This window comes from Sinohyriopsis cumingii, chromosome 11 (assembly GCF_028554795.1).
Source record: "Sinohyriopsis cumingii isolate HCF-2022 chromosome 11, ASM2855479v2, whole genome shotgun sequence".
Taxonomy (NCBI): domain Eukaryota; kingdom Metazoa; phylum Mollusca; class Bivalvia; order Unionida; family Unionidae; genus Sinohyriopsis; species Sinohyriopsis cumingii.
In genome coordinates this window covers 23,936,008-23,958,442 of record NC_142971.1, presented here as the reverse complement: position 1 = coordinate 23,958,442, position 22,435 = coordinate 23,936,008, and the positions used below count along the sequence as shown (strand labels likewise).

Below are 22,435 nucleotides of genomic sequence, written 5' to 3'. Positions count from 1 at the left end.
ATCATGACAAAAGAAACGTATATTATTATTATTATTATTATTATTATTATTATTTCCTACAAGATGACGCGATAATTCGGTTATTAAAAGAAATATACTAATATTACAATTATGGATTTTCAAGCATTTATAGATTGCCTTCTAATACGTAATAAAATTAAGAATTTTAGATGACTTAAGATTTGAACAAATTCAAAATCTCCTCTCCTTGACAAAAAACATTAACTCTAAGGGTACATTAAAAAAAACTTATATCATTAAAGACATGTTAAACCTATCGCGAAGCATACGTTTACTCTGTGAGTGAATATACAAATTAGAAAACTTACAAAGTCTATGCATCCTCTGAAGGCGTGCAAACTGTGTCCCCAACCAACTTTGAGACCACACTGACTTTTAGCGATAGATCCTGAAAGTGCAAGGCTTTATTATTATATTACTGGACAGATTAACAGAGTGCAGGTATAATGCTTACAAAGGCTAAATATTCTGCCCTGATGCTTGCATACCATGAAACAAAGAAAGAAATATTCACTTATCGGAAAATGAAACTGCAGATAAACTTAGTGACTAAATAGAGCTAAATGCACACTGTTGCATTACACTTGTTTCTGATCAGACATTTAATCAATCAATCAATTAATGCAGAAAATTACGTGCTTTGTCCTGATTATGCGAAAGAACGAGTTTGATACAGCTGTCAGGCATAGACGTATTCATACGCCATATCAAAGAGTTCTTTCATCCGAATCGGAGCAGTATATAACTGTGGCTTTTGTTTTTATTCCAAGCACCACCATGTATGCTTTGGAACTATTTTAGCTATATATTTTATATATATTTAATGATGTGCTTAACTTTTGTCCATGATTTTTAATTGTTCTTCAAATAATGTAAACAGAATGAACACATAACTAACTATTATCCATTGTTGTAAATAGTAAATAGGATGTTTTCATACAATTTGAGCTCGGAACATTCTAGGCCCAGTCTTGTTTACAATTGGACTATAATTTTATATTGGCTGGTTCACATCTAGTTCAAGTGATAAAATGTATAAATATGGGTTTGATGAACAAATAATTAATTCCTGTTTTAGGTCAGTCTGTGGAAATCCTTGATCGCACTTTACAGTTGTGTTCAGATATAATTAGAGAGCAATTATTTGTTTAAAATATTCACTGAACATAACAAAGTGCTATTCACTTGTGAAATTATACACACTGCCTTGAATTATTGTCAACGCATTTAAAAACATTCTGGGCTACATGCTTGTCTTACATAAGGATATTAAAGACTACTGGAAATAATTGGGAACATTCTATACTTTTGGACATGTGATAGGACATTTAAGATTATTTGGGACTTAATTCACACAATCTTTGTCTCTTGAAGTTTAACTTTATATTGTACAGAAATATAGTTGCTTATTGATTTTACTTTACATTGTTGGTTTAGCTTTATTGCTGTTATATATAATTTAACACCTACAGTCGTAAAGGAAATTGGGGACTGGTGAGAGATCTAACTATCTTTACAACATTTAAGAGATTTTGAAAATTGTATTCAAAATTTAAATTGACATTGTTTCGGAATTTTCATTGTCACTAGTAAAGACTTTAATTTCACACATTTGAGAAACCATTAGCAAAGCCAGCAAGCATACACAATGTCATCTAATGTCGAGAACTTTGCTTTAAATCATACCACAGATGGGTTAGAGTCTTTGAAAAGAACGATTTGTTTGAGTTCGCCAAACATGATCATTCTGAAGCAAAATCATCGTTGACGAAACAAGCAATTAAGAATACTTTGATTCAGAACTTAGTGGGAAAGGAAATTTCGAATGTCAATGTTTTGAGTTGGAGTGGTAAGTCTATATCTGGAATTCATAAGAACTTAAAGGAATTAGATTTAACAAAACCAGATAGAAATATAATTAATAAAGCCTATGCTTCAGAAGGAAATAATATTAATACAAACCCAGCAAGAGGAAAATGAGAGGGAAATACAAATACTAATTCAGTGAGAGAAAAAGCAACTGCGGATGCGGAGAGACATAGAGGGAAGAGAAAGACATGCAAATTCAGAGAGAGAGAGAGAGAGAGAGAGAGAGAGAGAGAGAGAGAGAGAGAGGGAGAGAGAGAGAGAGAAATAAAATTCAGATGCTGAGAGTAGAAAGGAAAATACAGCATAAATTAAAATAATTAGAACTGACAGGCGGAGCACACGCACCCTTACACACAAGTTCAGGTTTTGAACGTGCCAGAAATATGAAGCTATTAGGTTAGTACCACTTTTCAGGAAAAATAAGTAAATAAACACTTTCTTCACTTTGAGAAAATTGATGACAGCTTGACATAGAAAATATATCATTGAGCTTCATTATCACAAAGTTTACTTATTGGCATAGCTCGTGAAGTCTACACATCGCTGTCGATACAACAGAGTACTGATTATGATGTGGATAATGAATACATGTAGAACAGTTATGAAATGTTACCTGAAGCATATTGGCAAAGGCTAAAGAATTGTATAAAACAGAAAATACACAAACAGATGTCAAGGGAACACGAAAAACTATTTGATAGGTGGTGATCAGTCAACATGGTGGATAAAGTTTATGATTACATCAGAAACTTATATTAATTAAAGAATTCAAGAGTTGTATCCTCAGTGATATCAAGACCTATCTTGATGAGAAAAACGTGGAAACTTTGGAAAATGAAGCTCGCACAGATGATCATTATTCCTTGCTTCACAAAGTTTAGTTTGTCAGAAAGTCTTCTTCTCAAGAGCATTTTGGTTAAAAGATCATCTCAATCTTCTGATGAAAGTGTTCTTCTCCTGTAGAGTGCGACGTTGTTAATGTTCCTTTCCACTGTATCAATTTGGTATCATACTTAGTTTCTGGACCCATGACTGTTGGAGCAGTGTCTTCTTTATCTATATAAGTATTCTTAATGACTTACCTGGATATAAGGTTGTCGTCAATCCACTAGTAACTGACAAACATTATTTGGGTCGAAACGTTGATCATATTAAGTGTGAAATCCCTGTTTTGTATCCTACTTGCGCAGTTACCAGAGATGTGGAATAAAGCTCTTGGGAATGATGTAATCAGGAAATTATTTCTTTCGCTGACACATTTATTGGTCAGTCTTTTGTTTAATCCACTTTTGCTCCTGGTATTGATCAATCAATAAATGTTTATCAAAGGGACCTTCTTTCACTACTCATTATCTCTACTTTAACCAGGCTGACAAAAGATAATCACTAGTTGTCTTACAGGAATGAGATTCTGAGATCTCTTTCTTGTTTCAGATGGCTATTCGTGGAAAAGCAATACACAAATCCCAGTTTGTTAATTTGTGAAAAATGGGATTTTTATGAGAAAATGGAGACCACCTGAGATATCCGCTGGTGACGAATGGTCAGTGAGCAATCAAGCTGTTGTTCATAGGTCATATATATATATATATATATATATATATATATATATATATATATATATATATATATATATATATATATATATATATATATATATATATATATATATATATATATATATATATATATTGAAAATTCTAAGTCTATCCAATGGGTCTCAAACTCAAACCACCATGAGGGCCGTATAAGGGCATGTACGATGGCCCATGGGCCGTACTACCTTTATATCTCTCATGACACCTTGGGACGCCATTCATTCTGCAGGCCATACGATACGGTTTGGCGTGCCGCGTGTTTGAAACCCCTGGTCTACCACATGGCGCTACTTTGACTGCTCCTTTAGGGGGGTTTTTGTTTCACCAGTTCATGAATCAGTTTTATTGGCCGAAAATTAAAAGTGATGTTTGTAAATGCTGTAGATCTTGTCACGATTGACAAATGGTAGGGAAACCCGATCAGAAAATATATAAAGCTCACCTGCAAACTATTCCTGCATTTATCGAACTGTTTAGCAGAATAATGGTAGACTGTGCAAGTTCCTTAAATAAGCCAGGCAACCAATACCTGTTGACCATAATGTGTGCCTGCGCATACATTCCAGAGCTAATTTCTTTGAGAAATATTAATATTAAAAGCATCGCAAAGGCTTGTATAAAGCTTTTGTACAATTATAGGCCTTCCCAAATCTGTCCAGTCTGATCAAGAGTCAAATTTATTGTCTGAAACTTTCAAATAAGTTATGCATAAATTAGACATCCAAAGGTTTAAATCTCTGACTATCATCATGAAAGTCAAGAGGGTTTGGAATACACGAATCGTTGATACAAAAAAGATTAAGTTACGGGTATCAATTTGCTGTTGTTCAATGTTACGGAATCGATTCCAAGATTAATCTTCGAGACTATGTCTCTGAGTTTAGATATAAGTTGTCAAAGGCTTGTGAAGTTGGAAGAACTAATCTACACTCTACTCAAAGTTGAAATTTAGGTATGACAGAGCTACATAGGGAAGTTGCTTTCGGCCTGATGATACATTTCTGGCTCTCTTTCGCATACGTCAATATCCACTTTGGGCAAAACAGTGTTGTTCCTATACAATTGAAAAGAGAGCGAGTGACGTACATTGTATTAGTAGAACGCATGGGAGGTAAAATAGAAACAAAAATATCATATAAATATGTTACAGGAGTGCGTCGATAGGGATAGCACAGTTAATTATTCAATCAATTAATTTGTACCTGTCCCATGCAGTGAGGATGTAATCGATAGAATGCAATCTGTTGTGACATTGGTTTAACTAATCCTATGAATTCGGAAATATTAATAAATCTGGACCAGAAACTTCCACACGTATTACAACACAAAGGAGTAAAGTAAAACAGTTGTGATATGAACATGATCACTTATTTCTTGCTGTTCCAACACGAACAAGTTATATTTATTAAGAATCTGAGATTCTAGATTCTACTCCTAGGAAGCAATATCCTTACAGGATGAATCTTCTCAAACGGAACATTTAAAAAGAATATATAACAGGAGAATGATTCATAGAACTGGCGTTCATAATGTGTTCTTGTGCCTACACCAAATAATACATGTCGAATGTATAATGGTTATATAAAAGTCAGCAGCGACACCAAAAGAGATTCATTTCCAGTGTCAAGAATAGACGAATGCTTCAACAAAATTGGAAATGCGAACTATGTCATCTCATTTGACCGTTTAAAAGGATGCTGGCAAATTCAAATCACGGAAAGAGGAAAAGAAATTTCTGCATTTGCAACTCCAGATGGGAATTATCGATGGAAAGTGATGTCATTTGGAATGAAAATTCTCCGGCAGCATCCGAGCGTCTGAAGAACTTGGTAACATCTGGTAAAGATAAGTGTGACGCTTACCGCGATACCTGAAGCAATCACTTGGAAACCATTCGGAAATCCTTCAGTCGACTCAGTGATGTAAAACTGACAGTCAGTTTAGTTAAAGTGGGGGTTTCCGTGCTAGTGTCATATTTTTGGAACATATATGGTGAAACAAGGTCAAGTTCAACATGTGGAAGTTAATGCCAGGGCTATCTATGAATTCCCGGTGTCTATTAGTAGAAAGCCACTGATGCGATCTTGAGGTATGGCTGGATATTATAAGAAATCGTGCTCAAATATTGCCATGATTGCCAAACGTTTGGTAAATATTTTAAAATAAAAATTCCGAAACAAAGTCAGTTTAAATTTTAAAGACATTTTAATATCTCTGAAATGTTTTCAGAAATTCAGCGTCAGAATTATTTTGGATTTCATGCACACTACTGTGTTTGCTGAATTTACTTAAATTATTGGTTTTATTTTCTTTATGTTACATACTTTAAGACCTAGAATCGTAACAATATTGTTGTTATGGGTTTAACGCCATTTTTCAGCGCACGGTACACTGTACATGGTGGCCAGTATGACCTGTGGAGGATGAACCCGGGAAAATCCATGTAAGTACCACCTACCCACGGGAAGCTTCTGGCAAGCTTTCTCACATTCCCCATATTTTTCGAGCCCGAGACTCGAACCAAAGAGGATTTTGCTATATATAATGTCAATGTAAGCAAAAACAATCTGGAACCTTTAAAAGTTTGATTATGTTAATAGCGACGTGCAGACGTCTGTGAAAACACCTAAATTGTTCCTGTCCGGGGTGTGAGAGAGCTATTGAACACAAAGTCAACCTTTCTATACCAGGTATGGTTATATAATCAATCAATAGCTCAATTCATCAATACTAGGCAAAACTAAAAATGTAAAATGTGGGTGGGGGGAGAGGAATGTTATGGACTGATTATATGTGTTGGATTTGATATACCTTGGAGGGGTTTATGTATTGGATTTGATATACCTTTGAGCGGTTTATGTGTTGGATTTGATATACCTTTGAGGGGTTTATGTATTGGATTTGATATACCTTTGAGGGGTTTATGTGTTGGATTTGATATACCTTTGAGGGGTTTATGTATTGGATTTGATATACCTTTGAGGGGTTTATGTATTGGATTTGATATACCTTTGAGGGGTTTATGTATTGGATTTGATATACCTTGGAGGGGTTTATGTGTTGGATTTGATATACCTTTGAGGGGTTTATGTATTGGATTTGATATACCTTTGAGGGGTTTATGTGTTGGATTTGATATACCTTTGAGGGGTTTATGTATTGGATTTGATATACCTTTGAGGGGTTTATGTATTGGATTTGATATACCTTTGAGGGGTTTATGTATTGGATTTGATATACCTTTGAGGGGTTTATGTATTGGATTTGATATACCTTTGATAGGTTTATGCTCAACTAATTGCTCATCTATGGAAACGCTGAAAATGCCTTGGTTCAGAGACATCTCTATCGTTCTCCATCCATCGATCTGAAATATCACAAAAAGCTTAATACAGTGACACATACTCTTCTCTCTTTCGTTAAAGGTATGTTATATATGGCATATATATGTCATAGTACGCATATATAATTATTCCTGACCTATCATTGGAACTACACAATAGGCTTTTTGTCCCTTAGTTATAATGTTTTCATTAAATAATAGTAACTGTTGGATAGTTTGCTGCTTCAAGTTGAAATTTATAAGTGTAATCTGCTTGGAATATAAAGTTTTCGACCGCACTTTAACTTTTTAAGGATACATTGTAATTTTACATTTTGCATGTCTGAAATAAAGTGGATTTACAACTTAATAATTAATTTGAGACTGGATATTTTCGTCAGCTATGAAATAAGTATTTTATAAGAATAACAAGAAAAAATCAAATGATACTTATTAAAAAAAGGAGTTTGGTTTGTATACCTCATTTTTATATTCGGTATTGTTAAGGCATACAAACTTGAAAGATAAACTACTGATAATTTGGAATTTAAATGTCACAATCAGGCAATTTGTATATATTCATATATAGTTTCCATTAGTAGTTCATATCTTTTCTAGAAAATCGTTCGTAAATGTTTCCTTACATCTAGCTTTCTTAAGAGTCAGGCATTTTCTTTATAAATTCCCGTATGCACATTCTGACATGTTTCTGGATGGTTTGGAAATTTTGACTTTGCGACTTCAGGCGTACTCAGACATGAAAACTGCGTGGGACTCTTTAAGTACATTATTTTTTGCTTCTCTTTTCTGTTCATAATTAACAAATAATTTGATCATTTTGTAATTGATCATGTAAGAAAAACAATTATAGAAGTTTCGCAAAGTTCTAACTATTTGTCTGAGCACACAGGAAAGTTTTTGAACGCTGAGACAATTTTAACTTAGGAACCATGCGTTGAACTTAGGAACCATGTATTAAATTTAGGAACCATGTACTATCTCTGTATTATTATCCACTCTATAGGCGCTTAAATCTAAAACACACACGGACGAAAGTGGTCTTACTGGCTTTTTAAATTTTATGTCCGTGTAAGATCCATCTGTTGTCTTCAATTGAAAGTAGTTCCAATCTCTGTTAGCTCCAATTATTATAGTTGGCTCCTTTCCACAGTCTCCGTTATACATCAATGCCTGCATATCGTTGGTTTCGCCAAAATCGGACAGTCTATATTTCATCCGCACGACAAATGTTTTTCCAATGTCAGCGTTGGCAAACCGAGGAATCACAAAAGCGCTGTTACCATGGAAACATGCTGCGCCACTTTGGAATGTGACGTTGTGCACTTGAACATGCAGATCATTTCTCGAGGAATCTGTGGCTTCGCCATGGTTAAAGTTCAAATCAAGTTCTGGTTTGCATTTTGCTACAGGAAACGGGAAACAGAATAGATGTGGTTTTAAGAGATAATCTAGGTTAGTTAATCCTGGTAAGCTGCATTGACTTGATGAAAGTGGAAAGAACTATGTAGCATCTTTAATGGAAAACATGCCATCAGAAGTTTAACAAATACTTTTTATGGTATTTTGTGTCAAAACTGGCATCCTTAAATCATGGAATAATCGTGTGATAATATTAATAATAGTTGTGGCTGATGCCACTTTTGACCGTGCCTATTACGGGCAAACATTTTTGTTCAAATGTCAATCAAAGACAAATGCCAACAATTTATAATCTTAAAGCATTATTGCAAGTTCGTTCATTGTATAATTAGTTCAGAATAGTTAAGAAATGAAGCCAATTGACAAAGGAGACTTTTGACCGTGTTTAGGAACAATTGAATTATACTTACTGATTACTTCATGTGGGCAGATCGCGATTTATATGACATAGATAACGCTAACAATTATGGGAAATATGAATTCACAGGATGTACATTCTTAACATCTGTTCAGGTCCTGATAATGAAAGGTAAAGTCTGTGTGTTTAGTTTGAAAGTATAGTTTCATATTAATGAATGACACCTTCCAGCTTTACAGGCAACTGTTTCCGACAAATTGAAAGAAAAAAAATCAAAGTACTCATCATATTCTGGAACAACATATTGAATAGTCATGTGCATAAAAAAGGCAATTACTGCATGCAGTATTATTGACAAGAACATAGCTTGCTTTTAAAGCAATAACCGGGTGTGGATGACTCTGACACATAAGATATCAAAACATTTATAAACAATATCTTGTATGTAACAACATGGAGTAAATTTTGTGGATTCAGCTGGCAAAATGGTACCTAATGGAGCAAAATAATGCAAATACTTACTTAAAGCATACTTTCATATCAACCCTCTATATTATCTACTTATCAACTTATCACTTCACGTGCGTGATCGATAAGGGCACTTGCAAAGCACGATGAAGGAACAAGTGCATGACAATCTTGCCTAATAGTAGCCCGACAACTCCCGGTGTCATAAAAGATAATTAGAGTGCGGCTAATGTTAAAATAATTCTCGCAAGTCTCAACGTTAAATAATAAATTTCAGTGGTTGTTACTGCTCTACAGAAGTTCAAAAGTATAGAATATTCCGAATGCATTCTAAAAGTCTTAAATGTTCTGATGTACCACAATGATGCAGTCCAGCATGTCTTTAAATGAGTTCACAATCATTCCAAAATAATGTGTTAATCTATTGATAATTCCAATAAATAATTTAATTCATAATTCTTCTTGAATTATATATGAAAACAACTGCAAAGGATTCCGAAAGCCTGATCTTAAAACAGGAATATGCACATTATGTTGGACTTATGACATAATATGATGTGAAGATTTCCAACTGAAAATCCTAGTCTAACTGTAAACAAGACCAACTAGTATGTTTCTAGAATATTCTGAACTTAAAAGCTATGTCAATATGTTATTTACAACCTACAATCATGGAAAAAGTTTGTCACATGAACATGTTGTTTTACAAATGACCATTATTGAAAGTCCAATCTACAATCATACACACAAAAAATATAAAATCGGCTTTGTTATAACTAAAATATTTGTAATTTTATTAAAGACAGTTTTGCTGGTTAAGTGCCGCAATACCTTTTACAATTCACATATATATTACAGTGTTTCCTCCTGTATTCCATGCTATTTAGTTAAGTAACATTACACATTGCAGATGCCATATGAAGATAATTGCTGATGTTAGCAAACTCCTATGAACTCTATAGTCAGGTGGTCTGTGTTCTTGCCCAACAGGCGGGCGATTTTTGGAAACGTAATAATCAAATCTAGTAACTTCTCGTAACTCCAGAGCACAAGGATGAGTTAATTGCTTTAAACACGAGACTTTTTATGGAGCAAGGTACACATTCCATGCACCCAGAACTATATAAACGGCCACGTGCTTGTGAAAAGCCGCTACCAAGACTTCACATCGTATACTTCTGCCTTTTCTTTACAGGTAAGAGAAAACACATTTTAAGGACCTTATACTTCTGCCTTTTCTTTACAGGTAAGAGAAAACACATTTTAAGGATTTTTTTTCCAGTGACTTAATGCAAATTTGTTTTATGTTTAGGGACATTATGGGTAGAAATTCAATTTTCTCTTGAAAACATCTGTATTATTTTTATAATATATTATTAATTATCAATATATATATATATATATATATATATATATATATATATATATATATATATATATATATATATATATATATATATATATATATATATATATATTATTTGTTTAAACGTAATTAGATATTTATATTTATTTGTAATCGAATACTGAATCATTCCAAAAACTATTTTGCTACCAATTTCATGCTCTACAATAATCAATTTAAAAATAAAATACCTTTTAACAGATACAAAAAATGTTATTCGGAGTTTAAGGTTATGCATCAAATTGTTTCCTTATACTACAAACGATTTTTATATTAGTTTGAAATACTGAATTTTTAAGCATCTTTTTCGCTTTTGTTATGACACTGTGACTTTCATCTACGTAACGGCAATGAGCGAAAACCAAAAGGTTTTGTAAAATTGAACAACTTTAATTTTATTTCCATAAAATAGAAAATTAAAAATTAAAAATAGCTTACAGCATGGTTAGTGAAATCCTAAATAGTCCTAAAAGTTAAATCACAAGTCCGAACTTATCCAGAATTCCAAATGAGTTCAAGAGCTATTCGGAATGAAGTCAAATCTACTGTGTTGATGTCACATTGTAGCAACACCCAGTGCACCTGCCATCAGACGAGATTGCCATGCACTGAATGTGCCATATACCTGTTGTGAATTAGATATATTTCTAATGTGGACGCCTTCATGACGACAAGTTGATATGGTATCTTGTGAGAAAGATTATACACGTATCTTCCGGTGCTGCCTTTCTTGTAATTTTAATACAGATGAAAAAGTGACATCAGCAGCTTGGGAATTCCTGCACACATTCCCACCTTAATTATTCGTTAGATAGGCCTACATATATTCATGTTTATAATGATGACCTTGCGATCGTTTACCTACCGTATGTACTCACTAATAAGTTGACTCGAACTGCAAACTGCACGAGCCCAGAGATGCCCTCGCATAATGCGCCAGCAAATATGTGTTTGTTCAGTTTGATAGGAGTAATCAGTAGAATAAACACCACAGACCCTGATATATAGCCGCATTCTGCTACATCATATCAGGATCTTGTTTGTTTGCAGTTTGATACTACCTATAAGCGAGTACAAACGGTATATTCGAGTGATACATACTTTTCACTTAAATAATGTTCTCACAACAGTACCTTCGGTATTTTAAGCCCCCCCACCCCTCCCCCACCTACAGCCTTTAAAGTGTTGAACAATCAGCAAATTGTATTGACAAATCGTATCAAAAATATAGTATTGTTCACTGGACACACTTTCCTGTAAAATCAATCGTATGGATTTAAACTACATTAAGCAGCGACTGAGCGACAATGTATGCTGATTTACCTCTTTAAGTAATGTGTGTTTAGTTATGGGTATTCTGAAAAGGTATTGAATATTTTTCCCACTCTTTTAAATTATGTGATATTTGTTTTTACATTATTATTTGGGCTACCGTTTACAAAGAAAACGTCGAAATGTAAAAACTAAATTGACTAATATCGAGTAATATATACAACAAAAGATACGCTAACAAATGCTCCAAAACCCCACAAAATAAAAATTAAGCTATAAATGAACCCCTGCAATGGGAAAACAACTCCGGCCCCGATTGGTAGTCAACCTATGTGAAACAAAGAGCCAATACATCATTATGTATCTCTGTCTACTAACATTATAACCTGTCTACCTAAATACACACATACAGAAATGCATTCATACTATTTTTCTTTGCAAGACTAACATTTGATAAATAATGACATTCGCCCTTTTTCCTATGCAGTAAGTGTCATGAATAAAAGTGACTTTATTTAAAATAAATTTTAGAACAAAACCAGAAAATAGTTTTGAGGTTTAAAAAAATATTTTTGACTATGAATAAATATTCCATTAGATATGTTTTGTATACTAGATTTTCCTCAAGTTCCAATTGATTCTGGGGTTTTCGGTTGATTTTTGTTTTCATTTGTTTGATTTTCTTTTTTCTGCAAAAAGGGTGACATAATACTTTGTTTTGTTGATGTAAAACATTTTCCCCATCCATCTTCATTACAGAATACGATAGACGGAATAACAGTTAAATCATATAAAGTAGATAAGTCTATAATTACCCGAGTTCATTTTGCTGTAAGTTTGGTTTTCCGGAGCGGCAAATATACATCCGCAGACTTCAGCGCTGTATACTGTTCCTGGAGCACACTGCATATTGATCAACCCGAAACCATTCAGGGCTTGCTTGAACTCGTGCGGTTTTCCGACGACCCCGGTCTTGTCACATATATCTGTAAATTTGTAATCGCAGATAAATAATAGGCAATGTTAAAATCTTTTACATTTTATTTTATTGAAAAAGGCATTAACTATTATGAAAATAAATTAACTACAGCATTATTGGACAAAAGTGTTTAATGGAAATTATTTGTATCTACATCCCCCCAATAGAATGAATATAATACATTGTCTGTGGCTTTTAGGGTACAATATGCGCGAACCCTTAACAGATCTTCAATGTTTTATGAGGTTCTTAGCATTCTCAATGCAAAAGCGAACATATATCAGTTTTCTCGGCGTTTTCAATGCAAAAGTGAACATTTCAGTTTTTTCGGGGTTTTCAGTGCAAAAATGAACATATCAGTTTTATCGGCGTTTTCAGTGCAAAAGTGAGCATTGACTTTTATCTTGTCACAAATGAAAATGTACGATATAGGATTAGTTCTTTATCTATTGACATTAAATACTATAAGTCAAATGTGATGATGCAAATTTAAATTGCAAGACATAAATCAAAGGTGATTTTAAGTCTACAGAATGGATCATTTCAAAGGACGTGCTTCAAGGTTATTGCAGAGGCTCGGACATTGTACACTTTGATTTAAATTCATGATTTGTGCGTACTCTCGAATTCGGGAAATTATGATTTTTTTTAAGGCTGGGTGTAGTCCGAAGTTCTTTTTTTTTTTTTAAATTACTTAAAAGTAATTGGACCTCTAAAAGAAATTGAAAGGTTTTAGTAGCATGAAAGTAGAGTGTTTAACCCAGTGGCCCTCTTTGCGGTCCTTGCCACCCTTCTTAGCTTCTACTCCCTATGGCATAGTTAACCAATACGCGACCGTTGCATGTTTAGTAAATTTAATTATGCGCACACGTGACCCAGTCTTACGGATGTCAGTGTCCCACTCCAGTGGGGGAGCAAACCCAGCTTTTGATACTACTCGTGCTTTGATTTATATATGACACCGATGAACAAACGCTGTGAACTATGCGCAGTGAGTGAATATACTGGTAGTAGCAACTAATATGTCCTCGATCAATAACTGGGCTTTTCATTTGACTTTGACATTTTGTAAATCCGTGCTGTTTCTTTTTGTGCTCGTAACTGTCCGTAAATTTCCATTTCTGCCAGCATAGTTTCAACTACTTTGTGTGACTGCCAACAGTTCGGTATAGGTGTGTATTCGTCAATGCAATCCCATCGAATTTAATTTCCTAGCACCATCGGAGTCACCAGTTACTATCAATATAGCTCCGACAATATTACCGATTGGTGCACTTACAATGGTTGATGTGGTCTTGATTCCAGTCACACCATGACCAACAGTCGCTTCCGCAGCAAGACTGCAAATAGCATCTACAACCAAACATGAGCTTTTGTATTTCACGATCAGCGCTGTTCTGCTTCGATTATTTTTTTCACGTCGGTAAGACTGAGAGTCTATCATAGTTCTTCTATTAATAGTACATTCGCGTATTTTAATCGTATGACAGGCAGATCTTGTCACGTCTCATCATCACGCCCAGGCGCAATCTGCACACGCACTTCAAGCCAGTTACAGTACCATTTTTTTCTGTGCAATTGTCATACAATTATAAAAAGACCTCTTCCTCAGGAACACTTAAATTTACCAGCGATTGTGCATTTTGATGATCTGGAACGCCAGTCATTCAAAAACACTGTTTACGTCAGCACCTTATACATCTAACGATCAACTTTGACCAAAAAAATGCTACCTTTGTTGAAGAACAGGCGAGATCTTTCTCTTTACAATTCAGTCAACTTTGCTGTAAAATATTCATTGGTGAACTTAACTGGGGTGGATACAGCATGCCACTTCGCCATTGTAGAAAAAATCCCGAAGAGGTTTTGCATCTGCTGTTGCAGTTAAAGCTTGATCATTTTCAAGTGCACTTGCGATTATTGCAAGCTGACCTCGAGTTGGTTGTGATACATCATGGTGATTCCTAATGGTAATTTCTACTTGACCCGTAACACAATTTTACAACAGTTCATCTCCGCAGTCAGATTCAATTACTTACATAATAATGACAGAAATAAATCTTAAATACAAACACCAAAGATGGCTAAGCATCGGTTAGGATAAAAGTTGAGTGCTTGGAAAAGAATTGCAGCTCTGGTAACTAATGATGCGGATATGGCAAGTGTGAAAATAAGTGTTAATGTCACAGTCTGGCTGCACCATATATTATGTTGGTGTTACAGAATAAGAATAAATATTCCCTTTTTTGGTTGTGTTTTTTTATTTATTTTATTTTTGCGAATAACTCTCCGCTTAATGGCTCTATACGTCTTGGTTGTAATTGTTGTTCCTCGTGCATACGTTGCAGATCTTGTCCTATAGCATATTCAGGGTTGGGATGTTTAGGACGTTGTTGTGGTTGTGATCGCAATTGTGAAAAATTTCTCCATAACGCTTCACCTTCTGCTCTTCCGCCCACAAATGCATTATAAGTTTATACAAAATGATCCCACCGAGTAGTGGTAGCTTGCCTCTTTCCAGTAAAATCCTTAAATACCATTTTAGTCCATTCTACATTCATGTCTTTATTTTTTGTCTTTGGTGGCATTTGTATCATGTAGTCTGTCCAGTTGGAAGGTCTTCCAAGAGAGACAGGCATAGGATTTTCAAAAATCATTTGTTCTAGTATTAGGGCGGTGTTGGAAACTCTGACTCGGGTGGCATGTCTGGTATTTTAGCAAGTGCTTCTCTAACGTCCTCATCTAGTGCCTGGATTCATTTTACAAGCATACCCTGGACCTCTTCAATTTCATCAAGGTCTTCTTGGACTTGCTCAATTGCCTCTGGCAAACGCGTTATCGTCTCCGCAGTTGCTGTTGTAGCTGTTCTGATATATTTGGTTCGTTTGGCTATTTTAGAAACTGGACCCGTTCCTTCTTCTGTTCCCGTAACCGCTGATACTTGTTCCACTGTGGCATTTTTGGCCCTTTCAATGTCCTCGGCACGTTCAGCAATTTATTTTGTGGATTTAATCAGTGGGGAAAATGTTTGTTTGCTCAAACAGTTTGTTGCAACTTTTGTACGATCTTCTATCACATTTTGAATCAATTCTTGCTGTTCTACGGCAGCTTTAGAGCGTCGTTTCTCATACTCTTTTATGACAACACCGATGGACATTCTTATCGATTGTTTTTGATAGTTAAACTGAAGCATCCACATTACAACCAGTTCGATGTTTATCCTTGTAAGTACCAGTCAAATCAATGGTGAGAAAACTATTGGGTCCAAGGTGATCTGCGCAAACATTTCACGAAATTCATCCCACGTGTGGTCACCGGCACCCCAAGTCAGATGATTGTTTCCAATACCATACACGTCAATGACACGTACTATCATCAGAATGTTACAGATGTCACCAATCACTTTAGGCACATGTGCGTGTCGTTACGTCAGAAAAATCACGTTCGTGGTTTTGTGCTGACCTCGTGAAAATGTTTGTGCGGAATTTACTTGGTTCCCAAGCATTACATTGTAGTACACGACAATATTGTTTTTGTTTACATCCAAGTCGTCAATGATAGGTGTTTCATCAATGGTGGAAAAAAATAGACGTTGGACGACAAAGTCGTCTTAACGTTGTTGCCTCTTCTCAACGATCTCCTGTCATTCAGCGAGTTTTTAAAGTTTTTTAAAACATCATAACACGGTTGATCATATCAACTGATGGTGCAATCACGAATAACTGATTCCATGTTAACCATCGTAAAACCATATTTAGCAACAGTTGTGTTTTCCTGATCCGGCAGGGCCAATCATCAGTGCACGAAATGAGTTTAGAAATACAGTTGGTTCACCATTCTTGGACGGTTTAGGTGTTACTTGTTCAGAGAAATTAATAAAGGAAAAATCTTCGATTTTTCTCAAATCTTTGCTCTTGCCAAAAGGATCTGCGAATTTCCATTTCGGAATGACACTGGATATACCACAATAATGTCTTCATATTGTGTGCGATGTCGCTCGAAAACACATACCGTAAATCCAACTCGAGTTCAGGCATATACTGGACGAGCATCTGTTACTGGAACTTGGGTTCGATGTGGAGCAAAGAAGTTTACCTTGATTTGAAAAATTTGGCGACGGTGATATCGCGACTGCATTAAAAAAAGCATCTTCACTGATAGAATTAATGTGGACCTGGTACGCGGCTGGATATATGGCTCAATTTTAAAAATCCACGAAAGCCCGATCAAGCGCCTATTAACCGTGTTGATGCTGCGCGTTACCGACATGACCTTGCTCATGAAGTATTCAATAATATCGGTTTACGTCAACGCGCGGATATCGATCTCATTCATGTCTAAAATGCAATTAATCCAACGCTAGGAGAACGAATCGCACGATGGGTCGTCAAAGGAGGTATGAAGGCCAATATCGCACTCGAAGTTTCACCTATCGTGGACAAAACTTCATTCATTAGAAAGATATTATATCGATATAAACAAAGAAATAACAATGGACACAAAACGCCGAACATTTAACAAAATATAATACGTCCTCGAGGGTATTGGAGAGATGAAGTCAGCGGGGAACAATCAGCCAGTGGGGCCAAGGTCACTCATGGGATTGCTCTATCATGGTTGGTCAAACAAGCGATGTGGCAACTTTACTTACCAGTCCCAATAAAATGAAAGATTTCACGTAGTTGGTTTGATGTCCAGACACCAAATGAGATCAATCAATCTGATTTATTGATTCTTTCACATGATCGAATCCGTGATGGACAAGGTAAATTACGTACCAACAAGTAAGCCCATACCGATGTTGATTTGGCCAGCAGATACAAAGAAGAGAAGCCGTAGACATAACAAATTCTGCAAGTGTCGCAGTTTCATTTGAACTTATTTCTGATCAAGGACCATTCACATGGTCATGATTGTTACAAGTGGGTCCTGACAAAGAATTTCTTGGATCTGCGGCTGTGATACTGACCAAACATCATCTACAAGTACATGTCGAATTTGTCAGTGTTCATCTTGACAACGGGTTTGTTGAAATATTTAACTACGTTCTTGCAGAACGGTTATTCGGTCATAAGTATGCACAAGATTTCAGGAATGGTCTTATATTACGTATTTAGGCTCGAATAAACCAGTAACACAAGAAAGAAGGAAAACAGCAAGCTTTAAAAAAGACAATAATTTATTTCCCTGGAAAAATTCTTTAAAAATGAAAAAAAAAATAATATGAATTTACGGGCTTTAAGAATCAAAACCAAAAATAATCCAAGAATAATCCACGAATAAAATATTAGTAGTCCTAATAATAAAATGTTTTAATGATTTCAAGTTCCAGTCCCGACGAAGAATCCAAAATGGAAGACTATGACGTATGCCGTAATCTGTAGTGTTGAAGTCTGAAGTTCCTTGTAGAAACAAGAAACATCACTCCGGTTTTGGAACTCTGAATAAATTTTATAAGAGCTGTCTTTGTTCAAAAATTTCACATGAGCACACATATTTTCTAGGAAAAAAGAATTAATTCTTTTGATCCAATTAATTTGAAATAATTCCAAATGAAAAGGCCCAACTACTGAAAATATCTCCGAAACAAAGTTTATATCGTATTCTAAAACTCAAAAGGGGTCACGTGATCATGTTCCAGAACCTCGTCGAAATTATTTACTTGTTAAAAACATATACACCCAGTGTGGCCCTAACGAAAACCAACCATTTTACACTAAGAAATAAAATACAAAAAAATTGTTTACATTTTGAACATGTAGTCCCAGAACAAAAATATATACAAAATAGCTTGTTCACGTGGCTGTTACTAATTTTGAATTAAGGTCGAGAACCAGTTCAGCCTTATGTGTTTATTAAAATGAACAGTCAAGGTCACACGATTTTAAAAAGTAGGAGTTCCTAATAAACAGAACTCCATTATTTTGACATGTAATGAAATAAAAAATAGAAAGATTTTAAAACTTACAAACAATTAAATCAGATACAAAAATTATATCAAATACACATAACAAATGGGTTGCATGAAATTCGTAAGTCATAGCAGCACTGAATAATGAAGTCACACACACGACTTTATCAAAACCAGCCAATGCGATTCAACCAAAGACTGTCACTCTGAAAATGATATCATCGTCAGCACTGTTAAAACCAGTCGGAAACAAGTTTGGTCGGTATTTATATGCACTTGAAGAGTTAGAAGGTGGACAACAATGTCGTGCTACTGACACAGTATGGTCCGTAAATGTGTTTACGATTTAGGTACAGATTAACACTCCAAGACAACCAACTCGTTTCTGATTGGGACCGTCATCTCCTGGTGGAACAAAGCCTCCCAGCCGAGCATTTGTGCGAAAGGAACTGTCAGTCGTTCCACCAAAAAACGGAACTGCCACCAGGATGTGTATTAGCAAGTTGGTGCATTGCACTAACCAGTAACAATCGTAACTTAATTCATAACAGTATGATTACCCAACACGTGTGTGGTAATTGCATCGGGGAGTATCCATCGCTTAGAATCAAGCATGATTAAACTTCTTTAGTGTATCGGTAAACACCCATGCGATGTTTCTTGGATTGGATCATATTTGCTTTATGTGCGAATTCGCATCGGTCTCGAAGACATTCTACGTACAGATCGTGTTTGAGATATTACTTAAGAATCACCTTGAAACACCTTTGACCTTTTTAATGTACTTGCCGTAGCCACAGAATAAAGTACATTTTGGGTCGCAGTCCCACATACTCTTCGATTAGCTTCCTCGAGCATTCGCCTTCGAACTTACCAAGCTCCTTTTTATTCTCAGTAATAAACAAAGGATGCTCTTTTGATTACTTGCTGGTATCAAATTAATTGACCAAAACCTGGCTGTGCCATGTCAGCTTATAGATCATCGGTGGTGATATGCATCAGCAACGAATCGGTGTCGGTGTACGTGATCCTGACTGGACAAAACGGTTTTATCTTGTCATATTAAAATTTGTACATAAGCAGTTTAGATAAGCCCAGCACGGATGAATCAACATAGATTGCTTTTGTTAGCTTTAGTTTTGACTTTTTACTGCGAATGGCAACAAGTCCACAATCAAAGATTTTTTTCTGGATTCAAAAGCAGGGTCCGAAATGAGCTTTAGAAAATTGTCTTGTTCAGATCAAATTTTCCATGTCTTTTTTCAGAGACGCCATTGTTCATGAACTTGAACTTGAAAAGCCCTTTTCAAAATTATTGGTGGCTTATGTGTGTAGGCATTATTCATCCGAATATAAGGAGACTATTCAAACTTGTTGGTAACATTCAAGCACTCGAATGATCCTGGTTACACGCATAGGCAATCACAAATACAGCTGTAGATTTCGCACGTACATTACATAATTATGTTTGGTAATAAGTCTTGTCACCACTTTGGTACATTCAGTGTATTTGCGTCAAGATTCATAGATGGTTTTGCACTGATACTGGAACAACCATGCTCCGGGCATCGTAAGCGCTTCTTGTGAAAGCGGATAAACGTTATATGCGTCATGTAAATGTTTAGGGGTATTCCAGATCAACTGCAAAGAAGTATCTGTGGTAACCATTGATGTTGCCATCGTGCATGTGTTGTTGTAGATCAATGTGAGCAGGAACGATCCACTGAAATCGACCATCTGGAAGTAGTTGCATCATTGTCTAGTCATAAAGGTTATTTAGATCTAGCTACATGATGTAACTGTTGGGGTCAGCGGGGTATTTGTGACTTGTTGATCAATGTCAGTGAACTATTCTAGCTCGATTTTGGTCTTAGATATCAATGCATCCATCCCATAACCGGGATCGAGCTTATACACTTGCATGGCAGTGTCACGAACATTTTCAAACACATCATTGAGCAATATCACATCAGTGCACAGATACAGATCGTGATAGTCAAGTAGGTTTTGCATTCTAATGCAGACCAAACTTTATTTGCATGTTCCTAATCTTCTTTTGAAATACCTTTGCCTTACAACGATGAATAGAACGCTACGATCGGTCGCAACTGACTCGTATGGACACACACATTTTCTCGTTATCTGGTTTATGTTGGTTGGACAGTATCGACGAGTGATTGCGAAGTTTTACTCGATTACTTGTCTAAGTATGAATTCATAAACCGTAATGAATCGTTTGTCCTATCCTAAACGTCATTTGTTTTTCTATATTATTGAGTATCACTCTTTTTGGTGATATAAATACCGTGGCTACTGCTTGCATTAATAAATGACCATCGTACCCATGCAAGTTATGAAGCACTACAGGGACTTCTGTTTTGTTTGTGTAAATTCTCAGATGCGAATTCTACGCATTGTGTGCGGCACCTCTGTGCGCGGAAGTGATATGACAGTGGTCACGTACTTGGCAACCAGGATTTTGTTCTTCAGTGGAAGTCAAAGCTTCTTCACAAATCCAACAGTGAAAGGTTGCGGAAGATTCACATCATCAATCATAATAATGACTGCCGGTGAATAGAGCTGATGTCGAACAAATTTTGCCGTATCTTCAATCAATCTTAGAAACATATCAACTGTGCTCACAGTACAAGCACTTTGGGCACGATAAAGGACAGAATGCTCTGTTTGCCCATCACATCGAACTCTTATATAACGGAATACGCACGGGATTTGTTCAGAGACTTGAACAGTTCGATCGATATTACTATTATCAGAGCTGGATGCGTGAAATCAGTTTTCTGCTGAAGAAATTCCAGAATTTAAAATCCGTGTAGATAATATATGGGTCTTTCATTGTTCCTTGCGCTGCTATAAGTTTGACAATGTTTTTACAGGCTCTGGTATGATTGATCGCTGCTGTTTTTCACATATACCACCACAGTAATAGTCATGACTGGTGAGCCGTTGTTTGTATTTAAATACATGCATGCAAAGTCTGCATTTATATTTGTTACCCTTGTACTTACTTTGTCGGTTTAGCAGTCATTTTTTATCCATACATACAGCGATATCTATTCTGTTTCTTTCATTTCACTCAGCAACACCAAATAAATCCGAGTTCGTTCATTTTGTCCATGGGGGGATAATGCAAGTGGGTAAACGCCGTTGTCATAAGCGAATACATTGACAGCGACACGTGGATTAAATGTTTCATATTTATTCAGTGTGACTTTGGTAACCTGCACGAGAAATTCAATATCACCAAAGTTGAGTTCGCCCATGTGTTGCTGGTATTTTCGAGGTATGTCTTTGTGATGACTGGCCAGATATAACGCTAACAAAATTGCTCTGTCAAAACAACGTTTGTCAACGTTTTATACGTTTATGACTGACCTTGGTGGGAACCACGGTGGTGTTGCAATGTAACTGGATCTAAGCAATGGTGATTCAATGGGAGATGTACTTCGACTTGGCAACATATTTCCAGAGTCCAATCCTAATCTGCACTGGTGTATTTCACCATAGTTTCGAGAATGTGTTAAATACCTCTGCCAATTTCATCGCTGATGACGCTGGTGTCGCTGCAGTTCAGGATTACGTGTGAATCCATGGTGTAGTTGTTGTAAATCCACTCTTGTCGCGACTAAGCAGTATAACTAGATGAGTGCCGATGACAATGTCTGCATGTACGACAGTGTGACCAAACTTTCGTTACACAGTTACGATTCTTGGAATCATATTTGCCAATAGTTTTCGAGCAGATTTACCAGGTTTGTAGGTGGGTGGAATAAT

At 35.8% G+C, this 22,435-nt stretch overlaps 1 protein-coding gene across 1 annotated transcript in view; it reads right to left on the bottom strand.

The window, feature by feature from the left end:
• LOC149787783 (uncharacterized) overlaps window positions 1–22,435 on the bottom strand; it is a 44,079-nt gene that overhangs the window by 2,357 nt on the left and 19,287 nt on the right. The window contains exons 8-11 of the mRNA XM_089973987.1: window positions 12,569–12,739; window positions 7,876–8,234; window positions 6,762–6,855; window positions 330–409 (exon numbers count right to left, since the gene is read on the bottom strand). Of these exons, the coding sequence (XP_089830113.1) occupies window positions 330–409; window positions 6,762–6,855; window positions 7,876–8,234; window positions 12,569–12,739 (704 nt within the window). The remainder of the gene's footprint in view (window positions 1–329; window positions 410–6,761; window positions 6,856–7,875; window positions 8,235–12,568; window positions 12,740–22,435) is intronic.